The sequence below is a fragment of the Dryobates pubescens genome, chromosome Z (genome assembly GCF_014839835.1).
Source record: "Dryobates pubescens isolate bDryPub1 chromosome Z, bDryPub1.pri, whole genome shotgun sequence".
In the NCBI taxonomy this organism is placed as follows: Eukaryota; Metazoa; Chordata; class Aves; order Piciformes; family Picidae; genus Dryobates; species Dryobates pubescens.
In genome coordinates, this window is record NC_071657.1 from 54,622,909 (window position 1) to 54,644,964 (window position 22,056).

At 41.3% G+C, this 22,056-nt stretch overlaps 1 protein-coding gene across 1 annotated transcript in view; it reads right to left on the reverse strand.

The window, feature by feature from the left end:
* Positions 1-3,107: 3,107 nt before the first annotated feature.
* The window catches only part of JAK2 (Janus kinase 2), a 48,329-nt gene continuing 29,380 nt past the window's right edge, over positions 3,108-22,056 (reverse strand). The window contains exons 16-23 of the mRNA XM_009899816.2: positions 21,574-21,724; positions 20,511-20,647; positions 19,152-19,341; positions 17,658-17,782; positions 12,213-12,385; positions 10,857-10,974; positions 9,516-9,629; positions 3,108-4,109 (exon numbers count right to left, since the gene is read on the reverse strand). Coding sequence (XP_009898118.1) covers positions 4,002-4,109; positions 9,516-9,629; positions 10,857-10,974; positions 12,213-12,385; positions 17,658-17,782; positions 19,152-19,341; positions 20,511-20,647; positions 21,574-21,724 — 1,116 coding nt within the window. The 3' untranslated portion in view covers positions 3,108-4,001. The remainder of the gene's footprint in view (positions 4,110-9,515; positions 9,630-10,856; positions 10,975-12,212; positions 12,386-17,657; positions 17,783-19,151; positions 19,342-20,510; positions 20,648-21,573; positions 21,725-22,056) is intronic.

A 22,056-nucleotide genomic window follows, 5' to 3' on the forward strand; every position in this document is an offset into this window, starting at 1 on the left:
AGTGTTCACAGTCCAGGCATAAGCAGCTGGAGCCTTCTACCCTACCCTTCCCTCTAAAGACTTTTTCTACTTTAATATAAAGTATTACAAACCTCTTATTCGAAAAGCAAAATTCAGAAACTTGTTAGCCAAACACCTTTTCACAACTGCTGCCTGGCCTGGCACAACCTGAAGGAGTTTCTTTTGGTATAGTAATAGTTACATTTTTTCAGTCAAGTTAGGTATCTGTATTTTAGATTTAAGGCAGACAATACACAGTTTAGAAGTATGTTAGCACACAGTTGTCATGCTATGGCCTTCTCAGTAGGCATCAGTTTTTTCATAGATCACTCTGCATTTCACATTTCAGAAAGCTGCTTCAGTGTTGAACATCAGCCTTTTTTTCATCAGTCTTTCTCTTTTGCTGTGCTTCTGCTTTCATTCTCAGAACTTTATCCTCCAGGTCTTTCTGATCATGCACTCCTAAAAGGCTTGCCTTCGTTACACGAGTTACATTTCTTCATAGTTCATATAAGTAACATAAAGTAATTTTCCCCATACACTTCAAGGCAGTTGGTCAACATCTCAACTAAATGCAACAATTACAAACAACTCTGGGAAAAGTAAAATAATTTAAATATATTTTTACAGTTATATTAGTCTGTATATGTAGTAACAATGATCTCAACTATGGAAGCCTTTAATCAATACTAGGACTTGACAAGAATATTGGTTTCTTTTCCTGAAAATTCATTACTCCTTTGGCTCATTATGTGACTGTCGCAAGGTTGGGGACTGTATTTAAAGACTAATGCTGAAACAACATATTTACACTGACAGACAACAAATCAGTTCTATAGCAGACAACACTTGTTAACAGGGGTTCCGTAAGACACATTGTGCACTTACAGAAAGATTCTTTCACTTCAAATGTAAGTGCAAAGCAGTAGTCACTGTCTGAGTTCGACGTTGCAGCAGCAGCAGCAGTCACAAATGCATAAACCAGCACTTTTTCTTAAAAAAAATAAAATCTATATATATATAAAAATACCAACAACATTTTGGTAGCATAATGATTACACTGAAATACTAACAAATGCAATGCCACCTGAAGAGTTTGTATAAGAACTGAGTCTGTTAATACAAAGGCTATATAAAAATGTAGCATTATACAACGCTGCTGAGAGCTTCTGAAATGCAGTTGTTTGGGTCTTTTTGTTTTTGCCTTGTTAGTTTGTTGTGTGTTTGCCTCCCCCCACCCCCTCCCTTTTTTTTTTAAGGATATTAAAACTGGCAGCAGCAAACTCAGCAAAGTCACTGCATTTGCATCCTCAACAGCTTTTTGAGAAAACCATTTGGTCTGCTCCCAAACGTAAACTTTGATGCTACAGACAATCACTGTGCGAGCGTCCTAGGCATTACTTGGTCCTATTCACCCAGCTAAGAACATTCCTGACAAACAGAGAGACTTGTTGCAAAAGACCCTGTGTGTTCTTGACCAACAGCACAAAATCACACTGCAGTGTAAAGATATGTGTCTCTCCAAAAATCATAAAGTGTTAACGTTAACAACATTTAAAAACAGAAAAGGTAAAATCAAATCCACGAGACACTCAAGAGTGATCCCTGCGTTCAACACCACATTTCCGCAATCAAACAGACTATGCAATCAGTCATGCTCTAGTAGAACAAGAAAAAGACATTTTATTCACTTGAAAAAATAGCAGACTGGAAGATTTCTTCATTGCATTTCACAAACTTCCCTGAGATTTTTTACATAAATTATATTTAGTCTACTACAGATCGGAAACCAATTAGCTACTGTCATACACTGCAAATTTTACATCGTTCCTGCATATGTGATCCAGCTAAAAATGCTGTTTCAATGCTTTAAAGCTTTGTCCTCTTTTGTTACAAAACCCACATACACACAACTGAGACTACAAACGCAAAGACATTTTTTTGCACAAAAGTTTAGATCTTCAAAGTGATGTAGAGAAACGGAGGAAACAGACACTGAAGTTGAACAAAGCACTTTAAAGTTCTTTGCAGCTTAAAAACTGATTATGAAATTAGTTACAGGTATTATCTATGCAAGTTCTTGGCGGCAAGAAAACCAACAGAAATATTATTAAATGCAGCGGGCAGGAAGAGGGCTGATGTTGACCTCCTTCTTTAAGCAATCTCCCACGTTATAACATTGCAATTTCACACAAGTGACTGTGGGACAGAGACATCATAGTGGTACACAACATTGCGGTACTGGCACCATGTTACATGAACTAAGGACTTCAAAAATTTTGCTTGAGGCCACTTTTGACAAGTTGGACGTGGTCAACCACAAATCTTAAGGAGGCCCCACAGTGAAAGTATCTCCTCTGTTCACTGACTCACTGCCACAAGTTAAAAACAAACAACCAACCCCACCCCCACCCCAAAAAAAAAAAAGAAAGAAAAAGGAAAAAAATTAGCATTTAATTTTAAACACAAGTCTGGATGTCAGGTCAGTTTGTCAAGCTGTATATCCCCTTAATTGAGCTCCTCTCAGAGAAAGTCCAAGAGGAGCAAGTATTCTACTTTACGAACAATAATGCTTAGGAATAAGTAAAAACAACCAAAAGAGATTATTTGAGCTAAAAATAAACAAACCCTGCAACTTACTGCTTTGATATGAAAACTATCCCCAAGTTTTATGCCTGGAGGCAAAACCGAAAAGTTGTCTTGTCCATAAATTTTTGTTAGACTTGTTTAAAAAGCTGAGTCACGCAGCGTAAGTTGTCTTCTCAGGTAGCTCTGATCTCCTTCCAGTTCTCAGTAACTGGGATCGTGTTCTTGCCTCCTGCTGAGCGTGGAACAATTGCACTTGTAATTCTTTCTTCCAAGTAGTCTTATGCTGGGTATTACCGCAGAAAGAAACAGGTTACTTGGGCCACTTCAGTACAAAATAGACCTGATGTGGTTGTCACAGGCTGCGTCAGATACCGGGCCATAAGCATTCTTCTCAGTGCACTATAAGGTGATCACCTTAACGGCAAAGCAAGGAACTGTGAAATGGAGGGCGTTGTCTAGATTCTTTCATTCTGCTTTAAAAAGTTCTGAATTTGTAGATATGCTTACGGCGGCAGGAAATTCACAAAGACGGAGAGAATAAAAAAGTGGAATTCAAGTAACTTTCTCAAGTTCAGAAACAAACTGAAGACACTGCCTTGTAGAAAATGGCTTCATTTCTACTTGTTATCACTCTATCTTTAATTATAGAAATGGAATACAAAACTTAACTCGGGTGCAGAGTAAGAGAAAGTAGATAACATGCTTGCTTTTCCATTTTAGACTAAAATTTTCACACGAGTGAGGAGGTTTTCTGGCTCTCCAAATTAGGAATGATTTTCTCCCTTTCCCTCAAAATACTTACACGCAGCCTCTTCTTACCTCCTTGCATGTATTGCTGGCTGATAGCTGATTCAGACAGGCAAATTAAAAGTTTCTGGGTTACATAACCACTTCTGTTTTGTTATACATAGAGAAGCCATTTCTGTGTCAACAATGAAAAAAAACCTGTAAAACTGTATTATCACACACAAGCCCTTGTGCAACACACAAAACAGGGTGCCAAGTCACTATATACTCAGTGTGAAAACACCTCTAGAAGTCTCTTCTGTGCATCACCATTTCAACAAGGAAATACACTGTCTTTTCATTGTTTTACGTCATCTCTTTCTTTGCATTGCCAAGAAAGGCAAATAATGGTGTTGCAGACTGACCATATATTAGACTATTTTATTTAGAAAAATAATTTCTCTCCCTATTGAGAATGTTGACACGTTCTCAGCGTAACAAACACATCCTGACACAGAAAACCAGCGGGATTCCTCGGTATGCAGATTGAGACAGGGTATTTGCCACACAGATTTTACTTCCAGCAATGGTAAGATGCATATGTGTACATATGCCAGCTATACACAGCAGACCAAGTACATTTTGCTCTGGATTCCAACAAGTCCTCTGAAGAAGGGACAGTCTCCTCATCCACCCATGTTGTCCCTCAGATGATCCACTCGTTGAGCAAGATCCCTAAAGGTAGGGCGCTGGGTAACGTTACCGTTCCAGCACTCTTTCATGATCGCATAAATCTGGAGAAGTAGTAAAGAAAATCAGTAGCAGGTAAAAAGATGATACAAATACTTAATAGTTACTTTGACCCTGTCCAAAGAACATGCGACTTAGCTTTATGCTTCCAAGAAAGAGTGGCACAAGAGTGTGCCTAAAGCCTTGCTGCATCCGTTTAACTCTCTTACCCCAACGGCAGTGAGAAGGGAGGTGCAGCTACCTCTGCAAAAGCCCTTGGTATAAAAGGAGACTTTTATTTTTTAACACTAGCATGGACATTCACCCAGCTAGTCTTGGAAACTTTTAAGAGATTTGTGTTATTTTGCTAAGGTTTTCTCTTCTTGCTTGCTCTTATTTTTCTTGAAAAGCTCAGAATTTTTTTAAATTGCAAATGCATCACAAGTCTGACCCAAAATCAGATTTACAAAGACAGCAATTCTAAATTAAGCTTCCCCTGCAACGCTAAGATACACTTCTCCACATCTATTTTAAATTCTTAACCATTTTTCATATATGATCAGAAATAACACAGGAAAGTAGTTGTGTAAACTGAACCCACTTCTAGTAGAAGCGAATGTAAATGATTTTTGGAGATTTCCAATGTAATAGGAATTTGGCAAGATTTTTCTCTTCCCAAACACATACCTCACACCCACAGAAAGCCTGTCAAGTTCTTCACCTGTACTCCTCTCACTACATTAACCCAGATCATTATTACCAACTTCTCATACTTCCAAAAACATTTTACATGTTGCTTACGAACAATCTGCACAGCTCCCAGGCAAACAAAGTAGCAACAGTTCCTCATTTTTGAGCAAGTCTGAAGAATCCTGCATTGACCAAGATGCTTTCAACTAAAAGTCTCAAGCAATTTGTGAGCTATAGACAACTGGAAGATGAGTATCTGTGATGAATGGCCTTTCAGGATCAAGATAGGAAGGGCACAGTTTCTGACAAAAGAGAGATTTCCAGGTTGCTTTCATATCTGAAGAAATGTCAGGCATTGAGACCTTTGCATGAGTCTGGATACAGTTTCAGTAACGTGTTATCTTACCCGTATGACATTCAGGGTTATCTACAAGAAGCCAAATCTTTTCAATTCAACAACTGCTGTACTCATAACACAAGAAAGGTTACTTCAGAGACTTCTCTTTTGATTCTCTGTAGACTCTTTCTCTGCAGCTTCTCTCTCCCACCTGTACCATTGGTCCCCTTCTCTGCTGGACCACTTGACCCTGATCTCTCCTTTCCCTCCAGTTTCAAATGGATTATTTCTCAGCTTACTGCCAAGTGTCCTTGCCTTTACAAGGGACACCGCAATGGATCTGAACTAGAAGTTGCATGTTAAAAAGTGTAACCATTTTCTTTCCCTACTGACTCACCCACCTAGCCCTACCAATGGCTCGAGCTGGAGCGCACTCTGATCTGAAGAACAGACAGCTACAAGACTCAGATGTAATATGAAAGTATATTTTAAATATCTGTAGAGTACTAGCTAAAACAAAAGAAAACTGAACTGATTTGTGTGCTCTGACTATGGCTTTGCGTACACTTCAGTAGCCGAAGAACATAAATACAACTCTGAAGGCTCTGAACATACAAGAGCTGGGTCCTGTACTTAACTGTGCCTACAGTCAGCAGGTAGGTTTTGGCTGAAAATGGTTAGTAGTACATAATATGCATGACCACAGAATCACAGAACAACAGGGGTTGGAAGGGACCTCTGGAGATCATCTAGTCCAACACCCCTCCCAGAGCAGGTTCACATAGAGCAGGTTGCACAGATGGCATCCAGGTGGGTTTTGAATGGCTCTAGAGATGGAGACTCCACCACCCTCCAGGCAGCCTATTCCAGTGCTCCACCATTCTCAAAGTAAAGAAGTTCCTCCTGAAGTTTACATGGAACTTCCTATGTTCAAGGTTGTACCCATTTCCTTTTGTCCTGTCATTGGGCACCACTGAAAGAAAGACTGTTCCCATCCTCCTGACACCCACCCTTTTAGTATTTATAAGATTCCCCCTCACTCTTCTCTAGGCTAAAACACCCCAGTCCCTCGGCCTTCCCTCATAAGAGAGATGTTCTAGTCCCCTCCTCATCTTCTTAGCCCTTTACTGTACCCTCTCAAGCAGTTCCCTGTCCTTCTTGAACCAGGAGACCCAGAACTGGACATGGTATTCCAGATGAGACCTCTCTGTGGCAGAGTAGAGGGGGAGAAGAATGTCTCTCGACCTGCTTGGTAGATTCTTCTTTACACACCCCAGGATGCCATTTGCCTTCTTGGCCAAAAGGGCACATTGCTGGCTCATAGGCATCCTGCTGTTCACCAGGACTCCCAGGTCTTTTTCCACAGAGCTGCTTTCCAGCAGGTCATTCTCCTGGACTTGGACAAATACATGGGGTTATTCCTCCCTAGGTGCAGTACCCTACACTTTGCCCTTGTTGAATTTCCTACGGTTGCTCTCTCTGCAACTCTCCAGTCTGTTCAGGTCTCACTGAATAGTAGCACAACCTCTTGGTGTGTCAGCCACTCTTCCCAGTTTTGTGTCAGCAGCAAACTTACTGAGAGTATACTCTATCCCTTCGTACAAGTCATTAATGAAGGTATTGCACAGAGCTGCCCAGTACTGACCCTGAGGGAACACCACTTGTTACAGACCTCCAGCTAGACTGAGCTCTATCTTTCAGCCAGTTTTCAAGCCACCCCACTGTCCATTCATCTAACCCACACTTTCTAAGCTTTCTTACGAGCATGCTGTGTGCAATGGTGTGGAAAGCCTTTATGAAGTCAAGGTAGACCACATCCACTGCCTTCCTCTCACTTATCCATTCAGTCTTTCCCTTGTAGAAGGCTACCAGATTGGTCAGACATAACTTCCCCTTAGTGAACCCATGCTGACTACTTCTGGTAACCTTCTTCTCCCCCACATGCTTTGAGATAATGCCCAGAACAAGCTGTTCCACGACCTTTCCAGGGATGGAGGTGAGGTTAACTGGCCTGGACTTTCCTGGGTATTCCTTCCTTCTGGCCCTTTTTCAAGACTGGAGTGACACTGGCTTTCCTCCAATGCTCATGCATCTCATCTGTTCTCCAGGACATTTCAAAGATGATGGGGAGTGGCCCAGCAATGACTTCTGCCTGCTCCCTCAGTGCTTGTAGGTACATCCCATCAGGACCCATGGACTTGTGGATATCCAGTTTAACTGATCTCTAACTTAATCCTCCTCAACCAAGCAAAAGTCTGCCTTCCTCTTAACTGTCTCTATTACCTCCAAATTCAGTGAATTCTGAGGGCTGGGCTGAAAAGGAGACTCAGGGGAGACTTTATTGCCATCTACAGCTACCTGAAGGGAGGTTGCAGCCAGGTGGGGGCTGGTCTCTTCTCCCAGGCAACCAGCACCAGAACAAGAGGACACAGTCTCAAGCTGTGCCAGGGAAGGATGGATGTTAGGAAGAAATTCTTCACAGAAATAGTGACTGGTCATTGGAATGGGCTGCCCAGAGAGGTGGTGGAATCACCATCACTGGAAGTGTTTAAAAAGAGACTGGATGGGGCACTTAGTGCCATGGTTTAGTTGATTAGATGGTGTTGGGTGGTAGGTTGGACTCCAGGATTTCAAAGGTCTTTTCCAACCTGGTTAATTCTGTATTCAGCAGTAAAGTCTGAAGCAAATAAGGCATTCAAAAACTCCTCCTCCTCTGCATTCTCCATCACCACAGCACCTGCCTCATTCAACAGCGGGCTTACATTTTCTCTAGTTTTCTTTTTGCCTTCAATATACTTGAAGAAACCCTTCCTGTTGACCTTGACATCCCTTGCCAGGTTCAGTTCCAAGGAGGCCCTGGCTTTCCTTGTTTCATTCCTGCAAACTCTGACGGCACTTTTGTAATCTGTGTGGTCAGACTCTTCCTCCACATACTGTAAACTTCCTTCCTTCACTTGACCTTTTTCAGAAGCTTCCTGCTCAACCATGCAGGACTGCTGCTTCCCTGCCTGATTTCTTGCTGAGCTTGTAGGAAGTGGTACTTGAACACCAACCAGTTCTCCTGAGCACCCCTACCTTCCAGAGCCCTAATGCAGGGGATTTCTCTAAGCAGTTCCTTGAAGAGATGAAAGTTAGCCTTCCTGAAGGTCAAGGCTGCAATCCTACATTTTGTGCCTGCTACCCATGATCCTGAGTTCTCATCTTCTCATAACCATTACTGCCAAGGCTGCCCCCAAGCTTAATGTCCTCCACCAGTCCATCTTTATCAGTATTAGGCCCAGTAGTACATCTCTCCTTGCTGGCTGCTCCACCACTCAAGTCAAAGTTATCATCAATACACCAGAAGAACCTCCTGGACATGGCCTTCCCAGCAGGTATCAGGGTGATTGAAGTCTCCCATGACAACCAAGACCTGTGACTGTAAGGCTCCTTTCACCTATCTGCAGAAGCCTTATCACTTTCTCCATCCTGATCAGGTGGTCTGTAGTAAACACCCATAACACTGTCTCTCATATTAGCCTGCCCCTTAATCCTTACCCACAGGTGCTCAACTTGCTCTTCATCTGCCTCAGGGAAGAGCTGAATACATTCCAGTTGCTCTCTCCAAGACCAATCCCACCACCTCTTTCCTAAAGTGGACATTGTCATCTATGACAACATTCCAGCCATCCCACCATGTCTCAGTAACAGCAATGAGATCATGGCCCTGTGACAGCACACCAAACTCCAACTCCTCCTGCTTATGCCACATCCTGTATGCACCGGTGTATAAGCATTTCAGGAAGGCAGTTGAGCACACAGTTTTTCTCCTTGAGGAGTGGCAGAGCTATTGGCTCTCACACACTGCCACACAAGTGCTGGGCTACTGCACCCAGGTGCCTCTCTGGCAAGTCTGGTTACATTCCCATGCCCCTAATCTAGTTTAAAGCTCTCTCAATGAGTCCTGCTAATCCACGACAAACACAGGTATTCCCAAGATTGAGAATGGAAGAGGAAGAGAAGGAAAATAATCAAGATAAAGAAGTTCTTTAAACCTTGCAATCAAATGTGAAAAACCTTACACAAAAGTTGCAGACTTGAAAAGAACCCACACTTCACAGCTTTGAACAAGAACCTCGCTACACGGGACTTTCATGGAACAGGCTCTAGATCTAGACACTAATCTCACTGCCTTGATAAACTCATGCTTTTGGAACACAACTGCGTGCCCCAGTACAGCAGTCAGCCAGAACAGTCCCACTTCACATATTTAGAAAGACTACAGTCTAGGCTCCTGAGGGAATGCAGTCCAAGGAATCAGGGAAGAAAAGTAAATAGGCTCATCATGGAGATAAAACAGCTACTTCAGTAACCCAAGCAGAATGAAACACAAGTTTGCATTTACCAGGTACTCAGCCTGACCAAGCGCCTTTCAGCCTACACTAACATGAATACAATACTTCACCTCATCAGGGCATCCATCTGGTCTTGGTAGTCGTCCATTATTCTTCAAGAGCTCTATCAAGTGAAATACAATCATCTGCCCTTGTTTATCATTGCCAATCATGCGCATGAATTCCTGAGACAAAAGGCAAATTGCACAAATAATTTTTAAAGGGGGAAAGGATTCTGCAATATTCTTATGAAGGGAGACTCACTAAAACAAGATCTCCATGCACTGAAGAAGTCACAGTCAAACAGCAAACATGTTGTATCACACTGGTGTTTTAACAAACCAACCAACCAACAACTAACGTAACCTACAAACTAGATTAAAACCTTGCTCAGATTACCAGAGATGAAAAGCAAATGAGGAAGTACCTTTAACTGAAAAGTATTTGTAAGCACAACAGAAAGGAATTATCTTTCTGCCAATGTTACAAAAATTTCTTTAATGATCCTTTAAGTGAAAACATGAAACAGCTGTTGGTAGGAAGTGCAAATGGCCAAAGCTGGGGAAACAGTGTAACAATAAAGGCTAAGGCAGCTAGACTGCTTTCTCAACACTCACTGATGGAATGATAAATGCACATGTAGAGTTGACCTATTGAAACCATATTCCATCTAAGCCCATAACTTACTCTACCACTTTCCATTTCATACTCCTTCTGAAGAGGAACTCCAGGTGTCTGCAATGTTTATGTTGTTATGGAGGAAGAGCTGTCGCTGCCTTAGGAGTACCTCCTTGATAAGTTAGTCATTGTACTGAATTACTAAGAGGTACAGTGAGGTCAACACAGAGATATTCTGAGTGCACTTTTGCTTATCATCACCGATCAGCTCAGTGGCCAAGGGTGAGGACAGTTGCAGTAAATATGTAAGGCTCAACTCTCCTCTCTTACGCCTGCAGAGGACTGCTAAGTGAATCCCATTTCTAATTGGAGAACTGTTATTCATTGTACAAGTAGCATTTTTCTATGCCCACTAGACACCTGTCACTAAAGGTGCCTGTTAACAGTCTGCAAAAAGAACCCACTTCCTTTTCTTCTTGAACTTAATAAAATAACTGCATATTACCTTATTTAAATCAACTTAATGTTTCCATGTTTGTTTGGCTCAGGCTCAGGTTTGGAACAGCATTTAAAAACATGCCATGATGCAATGAAATCAATCAAATCTGGAATGCCTCTCCATGAAGGACAAGAAAGAATATTCTATAATAAAGGATTTTAAAACCTTTTTCAAATATTAGGAGTTACAGGATGGATAAGATCTTTGCAGACTATTAGACAGTTTTCAGATCTCCCTTCCTTCTCCTTAGTGTGTTGCTGTGTCTGCTTGGAAAAAACATTAGCTATGTACTTACAGCTGGTGGGCTTTTGCTCTTGTCAATGTATGTGAAGAGTTCATACAAGACCACACCAAAACTCCACACATCTGAGGCCACAGAAAATTTGCTTTCTGTCAGAGATTCTGGAGCGTACCTGCAACACAGTGAAAGGAATGTTGTTCTGAGCAGCACGCCTTTTTGGTTTTGAAGGTACTTCTTTCAAGGAGACTGACTTCTTTTCATGAATTAGTGTCTTTTGTCCATAGGTATTAGCACGTTCTCTTCACTAGTAACAAAGTTACAGCTATCACTAACTGTGTTTATTTAGGGTGGTTTGTGTTTTCAGTACCAATCAACTACTATTGAAATGCAGTTAATTATAAGTATATCCAGGTCTGTTTCTTTTTTTTTGTTCACTGAAAAAAATGTTGTAGGCACTCTTCTCATCAGATTTTGATGTGATGAAGCGTGGAAAGAAAGACAATTAAATCAAATAAGCATCATTCCGTCACTTTCAGTGAGTCTTGAACTCTGCTCCGGCTACTCCTGGGCTTAAGCTTTACAACTCCCTGTAATATCTACTAAGATGTCATTTTGTATTATTTATTCCTAAGACATGACATTTTTACAGTGCCCAAGCAAGACTAAAATAGCTTAAAATCAGATGTATGTAATTTTCTTTTGGTATCAGCTATCAGGATATAAAATGGGGTTTATAGCTGTTGTCTGGCAGCTTATTTTCTAAGGTATTTGTATGCCTTTGTAGAATGAAACTGAAGTACATATTTTGCATTCTGAGTGCAGTCTACCAATTTCCACTTCATAGTCCTTCAGTCTCCCACAAGGCCACAGAGATTGTTCTTTCCCTTTCCAAATTAAGTGCAGTCCATTGGAGTATTACTATTTTGGAGTAACTTCGACCTCCTCTGGAAGCTCAATGTCCAAATACAGACATCTGCCCAAATGGTCATCTTAGCACTTTATCCTTGCTAGGTACAGTCAGTGAGATTTAATTCCACTTAGTCAACAGAGGATCTATCCAAGAGATCTCTGATCAAAGACGTGAATGAGCAGAGTTCAGGGAACCAAAAGCATCTTGCAGAATAGGCTCTTTAAGATTTCTTTTAATATCTTCCCTGTTTCATGCTATTTATTTGAAATATTTTGGTAATTTTATGTTTTGGTGGTGTGTTTGGACTTTTTGTTTGTTTGTCCTTTTTGGGTTTTTTAGACACATTGAAAAATCCTACATCTTGTTCTTAAAGTCAAACACCATCTTCACAATGCTGGGCAACTGACTTGGCAGCTGAGATAAAAAATATGCTAAACAACTGGCTGAACCTGCCAAAACTGAAAACATAGCATGACTTCATATATCAAGAGACAACTTACCAAAATATAGGGCTTTCACCAGGTTCTTTCACTTTGTAGTATTCTTTGTCTTGTGGCAAGACTTTTGTCAATCCAAAATCTCCAATTTTAACTCTGTTCTCATTCTCCACCAAGATATTTCTTGTTGCTAAATCCCGGTGAACGTATCTTTTGGTACCCAGGTACTCCATGCCCTAGGTGTAAAATTCACAAACGAGAAGAGTTACTTCTACCATTAAGTAGCTACACTTTCCCTAAAGGGATGACTTAATCTCAAAGTTAAAACCAAACACAAAGTGTTACAAAAACTGGTGTGCTTGAACACTTGGCTCCTCTGAGGAGCTACTTTTTTCAAGTGCAGTTACTTCCCTTAACTGAAGGGAGACAAACTAAGCACCTGTCAGACCAAGTGTTTCTTCATGTAGCTGGATAATACATAACAGCTGGTCAAAAGCAGTGCTAGCTAACCCACACAATACAGGGCAGATGACAAGAGTGTCCTATTTGTCTATTCCATTCAATCTTTTTTCTTCACTTTGTACAGCTGCTTCCCCATTGCTTTATGAAACTTTAGATCATGATTCCTTGAATTTGACAACTATTCTCTGTGTGTCTTGCTTCTCTTCTGTATGGACATTTATTCTCCAACACAGTACTGCTCACTTATATTTCCATATTTCCACGGCTTGCTGTAGCAAAATATCAGTTAAAAGCCATCTTGACCTTTGCTGCTGCACCCTTGTTACCAGCACACATAATTCTTTCTGTTATAAGTGGGTGTAGTGGCATTACTAAAAAAGAAAGTCTTGCTTACATAGCAAAGCAGGCGAACACAAGCTGACACTGAACAGTGTCAGCAGATACCTGACTCCTATGTGAAAGGAAACACAAAGCATGCTGTCAGTTTCACAGCTTCCCTCCTCCAACACAACTGAAAACCAGCAGGTTATGTTAAGATCATTGCTGAATGCAAAGTTTTGAGAACCAATGTTATAATATTAATTGCAAAAAGATTTATATATATGTGGTTTTTTGGTTTGTTTTTTTTTTTTTGTTTGTTTGGGTTTTTTTTAAATGTAAGAAACTTGAAAAATAGTTTGACTCAAGTCTAATCTTCCTCTTGGACTCGTTACCTCCTTGCTCCACTTGGTGGCACCCAGGTTTGCTCGCATCCCATTCCAAAACTGTTCTGCACTAGCTGCTTATCCCATTGCTGCCCCAAAAAACACTGAGCTCACTTTTTTAAAGCGAGACTCCTGTTCTTCTGATGCAGTCTATGTAAATGCTATAACTTTCTGTTACTATTAAACAGTCTATTGGAAAAAAAAAAGGTTTATCTGATGATAGCCATTTTTCTGTTACCCTGTGAAATACTTACTGTGAGATACTTACTTGAAATGATGCATAGAATTCTGTGACACTACTCTTAACAACGGAGTTGAGTCTAACTATGTGGTATCAAATGTTTCTATCATTAAAATTCTCCAGCATGGATACCTAAAGCACTATATGTGCTAGTATGTGGAGAAAAGAATTTTTTTCTTAGTTTCCTTTCCTCTAAGCCAGCATTAACAAAATGCAGGGCCAAAAGAGCATCCATCCCACATATCATATGCATGGAGAAATTAATTTCTGTATTTGCCATTTTATTATTAGGGTTCTTTGAAGTTGAATCGAGAATCCTATTGCATGCCACCAGACAAGCTGCACCAGATGACAGTTGCACTAATTTGCAACATCAGCAGTAGGGAATACCATCTCTGAAAATGGTGGGTTTTCACCATGTATGATATAAAAATTGTCAGAACTGGAAGGGACCTCAAGGATCATCTAGTTCCAACTTCTCTGCCATGGGCAGGGACACCTCACACGAGATCAGGCTACTCAGAACCATACCCAGCCTGGCCTTAAAATCTTCAAGGGCTCCCCACCTCCCTGGGCAAACTGTTTCAGTGGTCTACCACCTCCATGGTGACGAACTTCTTCCTAACATACAATCTGAACCTACCCACTTCTGGTTTTGCTCCATTACCCCATGACCCATCACTACCTGACATCCTAAAAAGTCCCTCATCAGCTTTCTTGTAGGCCCCCTAAAGATACTGGAAGGCCACAGTAAGGTCATCTCAGAGCCTTCTCCTCTCCAGAATGAATATCCCCAACTCTCTCAGCCTGTCTTCATTAGGAGAGCTGCTCTAGCCCTCTGATCATCCTCATGGCCCCTTCTCTGGACATGCTCCAGCATGTCCAGGTATTTCTTGTAACAGGGGCTCCTGAACTGGATGCAGTATTCAAGGTGGGGTCTCACCAGTCTGGGGTGGAGGGGGAGAATCACCTCCCTTGACCTACTGGCCACAAAAGCATACCACTTTTATGTCAGGAACCCCTTCCCAGTACAGTAGCAAGGAGGCAAAACACAGCAAGCAAGCAAACACATGCATCATAACCCTAGGTATGGGTATGTCTTCATTTCTTGCAGACATTTGAGAAAAGAGCAGAAAGACTCAGGAAGAAAGACTTTTAAAAGTTATTTTAAACCAGAAAATGACAGTGACATAAATGCATAGCAGAGACATGTGGGAAGAATGGACAAACAAACATTGTGAGAAACAAAATAAGCTAAAAGAAAGTTGGAAGTGTGGTCAGCAATATGAATAAGAAAAAATCATTTGGATTCTGTTTTTGTAAGACTAGGTACTCACTATGCTTTTGATCACGTAATTTTGAAGCGACAGAACGCGGCAGACAAGAGTGAAATTTTAAAATGATGAATATAACCCATGTTGTGCAGGTCATACAGCAACCACCATGCACAGGAAGGCGTACACACTGTAATTCTTAGCACTCTGCTTGCCTTGGAAGTGAAGACACTTCCTGAAGGGCAAGATCCATTTGCAAGCGTCCCACATTCTCGCACTGTGTGTATGCGTGCGCTTGTCGCATGAGAGGAGGGTGCTTCCCACTGAAGTGTCTGCAGAAGGCAAGTTCTACGTCATTTCCTTTTGGATGGTGCTTGGTACTTAAGAAGCAGTCATTTAATTTGCTCTTTTGAATTTTCTTCACCACCTTGATGACCTGTAACATTTTGATGCTTCTTTTATGTATGTGCATGTACACACATAGCTCCCTTTCCAAAGCTTCCTGTCATACTCGCACTCTCTGCAAAGGCTGAAGTTCACCTTCCAGTACTCCTGTCAAACACTTCAGTCTCAGAGAGTAGGGTCCTGAGATATAGCAACACTGGTGCTCCCTCAGGCTTTGGTTATAGCCTGAAGACCTAAGACAGGCAAGCTTCATGGCTTCTTATGAGAGTGAATATGGCAGGCACCATGTGACCATTCAGATCATAGGCTGAAATGGCCACAGAATAAAACAGCAAGTGGTTGCAGCCTTTGCTGCAAAAATCCCTGTAGCATCTATTTTTTTTATCCACTTCCTGGATGAAGAATTGGCTGGATGGCTGCACTATCAGAGTTGTGGTCAATGGCTCAATATCCAAATGGAGACCAGAGACAAGCAGTCTCTCTGGGGGTGGTACTGGGACAAGTGCTGTTTCATATTCTTGTCAGGGATATGGACAGTGGGATTGAGTGTGCCCTCAGCAAGTCTGTGGAAGACACTAGGCTGTGCAGTCTGGCTGACACTTCGGAGGGAAGGGATGCCATCCAGAGGGACTTGGACAAGCTTTTGAGGTGGGCCCATGCCAACCTCAGCAAGTTCAACACCACCAAGGGCAAGGTCCTGCACCTGGTTTGGGGCAATCCCAAGTGCAAATATAAGGAATGGCTTAAGAACTATGCTTAAGAACCATGGCTTAAGAACCATGGGCTGCATCAAAAGAGGTGTGACCAGCAGGATGAAGGAGGTGATTCTCCCCCTCTACCCTGTTCTCATGAGAACCCACATGGAGTATGTATCCAGTTCTGGTGCCCTCAGCATAAGAAGGACATCGAATTGTTGGAGTGGGTCAAGAGGAGGGCCACAGAGATGATCAGAGGGCTGGAGCATCTCCTCTATGGGGACAGGCTGTGAGAGTTGGGGCTGTTCAGCCTGGACAAGAGAAGGCTCTGGGGCAACCTTATAGAGGCCTGACAGTACCTGGAAGGGGCCTACAGGAAATCCTATTTTACAAGTGCTTATTGTGATAGGATGGATTTAAACTTGAGAGGGCTACATTTAGACTGGATAGGTATTAGGAAAAAATTATTTACAGTGAAGATAGTGAGACACTGGAACAGGTTGCTTAGGGAGGCTGTGGATGTTCCCTCCATGGAGATGCTCAAGGCCAGCCCAGATGATGCCTTGAGCAATGTGGTCTGTTGGAAGGTGTCCATGCCCATAGCAGGGGCTTGGAACTAGATGATTCCTAAGATCCCTTCCAATCCAAAACATCTCTGAAAGATTCACTCTTATTGTCCTTCTAGGTGGTGCTGAGTGTTAGACAATTTCAGTTCTTTGCCTGAAGGAAAAGTTGTTTTCAGTTTACCAGCACTGATAGTTTATTGCAGAAATAATACTGAGACAGTATCTTATGAACAACTTCTTGTTTTGGAGACACAGATTAAAGGGGGTTTTAATCCTCTGAGTGGGTGATCACTAAAATCCTTCCTATCTGTGAAAAGACTGGTGAATATTTTCCAGCCTCACTGCATATTGCTTGCCCATCAGACAGTTTTTGCTGGAGACTACCCACCTAGCCTTCAGTGAGGTACATCAAGAGGCGAAATCAGTGGCTAAAGCTGCATGCAGCACCCAGGTATGTGTCCCAGGTTCAGTTGGTAAAAGGTTTAGAGTCAGTTCAGTTTCAATCAGGGAGCTATCAAGCTCTCTTCACCAGCTGAAAGTCTAAATGCCTAGACAGTATTCTGGCTCTGGCAGAGACTTTTCAGCCTGATTCTTGTCAGGCCTTCTCTGCAGATATTGCTGAAGGGAAGTCTGCTCTGAATATGGCAGGGCACAGCTGCCAAACGTAAGAATAACCGTGTGCTACATACCCTGAAGAACACTCGTTATTATCAGTATTTCATGCTGCTACAGTGGATTTATGGATGAATGCTTTGAGTTCCAAAAAAACAGTTACAGTCTGTCACCAACAGTTTTCCTGGGTGACTATATTAACTCTCGCAAAAAAATTTTTCAGTTGTCATTAGGGAGAATAGAGGTTTTAATTCTCCTGGACAAAATGTAAGCTAAGCAAACTATAAAGTAAGCAAAAATAAAGAAGTATGTTCTGCTTCAGCCAATAGATGGGCCAGTGTCAGCATCCTGTACTAAGATACTCAGGAGCTGTCCAACTTGAGTACATATTTGTTGCTACTTTCACTAGCATTATGTGATGCTAGCAGCCCGACACAGTACTATAAAGGATGCACCAAAACAACCAATGATGGCCATTCCAAGGCAGATGAGACAAGACCAAAGAGGTAAACATCTTCTGAAAAATACCAATCATCTGAAATGTCTTACCTTGCATATCTGAGATGCATACAGCAAGAGCTTCTTGTGGTCCAGCCTCTCCTTGTGTTTCTGCAGATAATCTCGTAAACTTCCATATGGTAAATATTCCATAATTAATCGTAGATTTCTACGACCTTATACAACAGTAACAAAAAAAAATACAATTTTTTTTTTGTCATTCTCCCATGACAAGTTCTGAAATACAAACATGTATAAGCAATAGAAAATAGTCAACACACACCCCAGGATTTTTTTGTATCTACATCACTGCAGAATTTTTCAGTTAACTGCATTTGTTCAGGAAATGCCGTTTATTTAATCAAACTATTAGCGTGGATATGCTTGCTACACAGAACATCACTCATCAGAAGTGTCTCACTAATACTTCAGATATTATTGCTAAAGCAAAGCAAAAATACCAAGAGTATAGTTGTGCTTATGCAGGACCTCCTCATTGCTGAGATGAAACTCAGAATGCTAACTGACATCAACTGGTCTGCAATTTTACCATCTTTAAAAACACAGTCTGATTTTGAACCCAAGATTTTTCTTTCTACAGTGAGATCCTGGGCAGAACCCATACTTTCAGTCACCAACTTCAACAGCACTACCAATTCTGTTCCCCAATTTTTTTCTGTCTGATCTTTTACTATATAGGTTGTAAAAGAATTGGCAATATCTACTCCAGGACATTACATTGAGCAAAAAACAACAGTTGCATTTTCCCACTTAACCTGAATTTTTTTTTTTCTAGGAAGGTGTTGCAGTTTGAGCTGGGTGCCCCCCTGGTGTGTTCACTTCCTGTGTCCAGAAGTCCAGCCCAGGGGGATGGACACAGGAAATTGTGTGTATTTCCTACCATAATTCCTTGCACCACTATAAGATCCAGTGCGGGGTCTGGCACTTCCTCTTTCTTCCTCCTCCACCAGCCGGTAACTGGGGGAGATGTCTGCTGGCTTTGGGCCTGGCTAGGCCCAAGGCCACGGGGGGATGGGCAGTCTCAGGCCTGGCCAGCTGAGACTAGCCCAGCAGAGGGAGGGGGAAGAAGGAGCCCTGAGGGTCTCGGGTGTACCCTCAGGTGGGAATGGGATGCCTCTGGGTTTGTTTTGGGATCTTTCTTTGTCACTGCGCTTTGGGTTTTCTGTAACATTCACTGCTTTCTATTTAAACTTTCATCACTTTTGCAATCCGTTTGTCTGAGTGTTTTATTCCTGCCCGTGGTGGGGAGAGGGGGCTGCCTCAACCCAGCACAGAAGGCTTTTATGTTTTAAGAAACCAGTCAAGATGGTACTGAATCAATTGAATTATGAAACAAGCTGACTGAATAAATTGTCTATCTTGTGCTGAGAAGTAGCATACAACAAACACTACTTCTTTTGATTTATACTTTCTATATTTGTTAAAGTTAGGACAAGTCAGTGATTTTCTTAAACACTTAACTCTGAATTTCTCAGAATGTGAACTTAAGTATACACTTGAAGGTCTATTTGATATAGGACATACCTGCACTGTAGCATACTCCTTTGTATTTAACAATGTTGTCATGCTGCAGAGATTTGAGTATTTCAATTTCTCTTTCAAAGTCTCTAAGGTGCTCTTCTGTGCTATGTTGCAGCTTTTTCACAGCCACCACCTCCCCAGTATTATCCTGCAGTGGGTCATACCGGCACATCTCAACACTGCCGAAGTTTCCCTAGATCACAAATGGAAACATCTGAATTAAAAACAAGTCTACATCATTATCTCTTCCTTAATGCTGCTTCACACTACCGGATCGTTCACTGCACTAGCATTATTAAGGTGACCACAATTAAGTGAAATGCCACAAAATCTCCATGAGAGAACAAGAGCTTTTTAAGAGTAAGAAATATCATTCATGAAAAGAAGCAAACAGCACAAGAGGAAACAAGGACAAGGAAGGGGGTGATGTCCATTAATCTTGTTCCCTTCTTCACTAATTTCCTTTTATACATCCAAACTGTTAGTTGTCATATTTCTCCTGCACTTGCAAACCCCCCTTCATTTAGATTCCTCCTGGCTCTTAGATCTCCTCTGTTTCTTGCTGGCTCTTCCTCCATTTGTTTCAGCATTCTACCTTCTTCCTTTTCTCTGTATTTTCTTTATCTTCGGTTAGGAACTCATCCTCCACATCTTCCTACCTTTGTGTTGTGCTATCATTTACAGTCAACAACCAAACATCTGCAAACAGAAATTTGCTTTCAGGTTTGCTTTAACTAGTACTTGGAGTCAAAGGACTATATAGCTGTCATGTCAACAAAAAAACATAAACTAGCAAGGAAACATTTTGGAAAAATGGTACTTGGTAATTATTTGCCAGCTGCATTTTGCCACCTGCCTAGACATGCGTTCACACAGCTGGGGTGCAATGACTTGCAAAAGTAGTAACCAAGTACTGATTTCTGAAGCTCAAAAAATTCATAGCCTACATGTATCTCAAATCCATTATCAAATTTAGGGACTGAATATGCAGACTTCTCAGAAGACGTGTGCAGAAAACCCCCTCAGCCCCACGAGCTCTACACAGGGCTGCTCCAGAGTATTTTAAAATGAATGTAAGGTGAGGGGAAAATAAATAGTGAGAAATGCCACTCTATATTACTGAAAAAGATCTCAGCTTTTTGGTGTGACTGGACTCTTTGTAGAGGTCAGCTATCTTTTCTCCTAATGATACTGGGAAACAGAAATTATCTAAAAAGGACCTGCACCTTGTGGTCATATATGACTGAAGTTATTAATTTCTGTAAGAGAAGTTTCAATATAAATAATGTAGGGGGTCATCAGAAAATAACTGAAAAAAGATAGTTAATTCCTAGGCAATTAGAGAATTCTGAAACATGGTACCTTGCCAAGTTGCTGCAAAAACTTAAGATGTCTTTCCTCAAATTGTGTTGGGTCCCGATCTTCAAAAGCACCAGAAAATCCAAGTGCTCCAATTCTCATATTTGGCAACATATCACTTTCTGTCAGTAGCTCATAATCTGAGAGGTAGGAGGAAGAAGAAAAAAGATAAATGGAAAAGGAGGTACAGAGAAATGAACAGGCAAGTGAAGAAACATCACCACAGCATGTTCTACCTTTCCCTGGTGTACTCCAAGCTCAGCAGAATATTAACTACCTTAATTTCTATATAGTAATATGCAGTCAAAGACTAAGATGTATTCAAAAAATGCAAATAACTTGTCTTGACTTATAACAAGAGTTGCTTTCATTTCCCAGTATTCTTTTTTTGTAGGCCTACTGTATTTCAAATTTAGCAACTGCTGTGGAATGAACCAGTATGTCAGAGGGGATAAACATAAATTACACAAAGGCTTGTGATAACAGGTGTCTTCCACTTGGACAAAGAAAGATACTGATTTATTTTATTGGGGGAAAAAGAAAAACAGTCACAAAGGGGAGGTTTAGGCTGGAGGTTAGGAGGAAGTTTTACATAGAGAGAGTGATTGCCCATTGGAATGGGCTGCCTGAGGAGGTGGTGGGGTCGCCGTCGCTGGGGGTGTTCAGGGCGAGGCTTGACAGGATGCTTGGTTGCATGGTTTAGTTGATTGGGTGGTGTTGGATGATAGGTTGGACACGATGATCTTGAAGGTCTCTTCCAACCTGGTCTGGTCTATTCTATTCTATTCTATTCTATTCTATTCTATTCTAAGATAACATACTTGGTTAAGAGACTGGAGTGTTAGGGATAGACATTAATCAAAACAGAAAACTGCTTTGAATCACAATACTGACTTTTAATGTGCTCTCTTTTTGAATAAGCTAAAAAGCAGCAACCTGCTTTCTTCTGAATTTAGAATTTCCAGAGCTGCTTTGGAGAGTGGTCGTATGTCAACGTACCAAGAAGTCACCACAGGGAAATGAACCAGTAAGGATCAGCATTTTTCTTGTTGTATCACAGACTCACCTGGAGTGAACAAACTGTTCAAGTCACGTATGATTGCTCTAAACGAAGGCCTGAAATCTGGCTCATAATCCATACAGTTGTTTATAAGGTTTGCTAGTTCTGTCCAGTTGGGGGCAGGAAGCTGGTGCCTATCTTCATAAAATTGCAGTTTCTGGAGTTAAACAGATAAAAGCCATTTTAATATACAATCATGAGGAACTGTGGAACTTCTCACCAGAGCAGCCAAAAAATGCAGCTCTCAACTTAGACTTGTCATCTCACCAAATGTACATTGAACCTATTACATCAAAAGCAAAAGCTGGCAATGTATCAAGACTGGCCTAATTTAGAGTAATCAGAAATTCCCAGGCAGTTCCTTGGGGAAGATAAGAAAACAGTGAAAGATAATGAGAGGCAATGCCCCCTTTATTAGTAATTTTATAAAAACTCCAGCAGAAAATTCTACCTGTGAGCTCACCGAGCTCCTTGAGCTCTTAAAAGCTT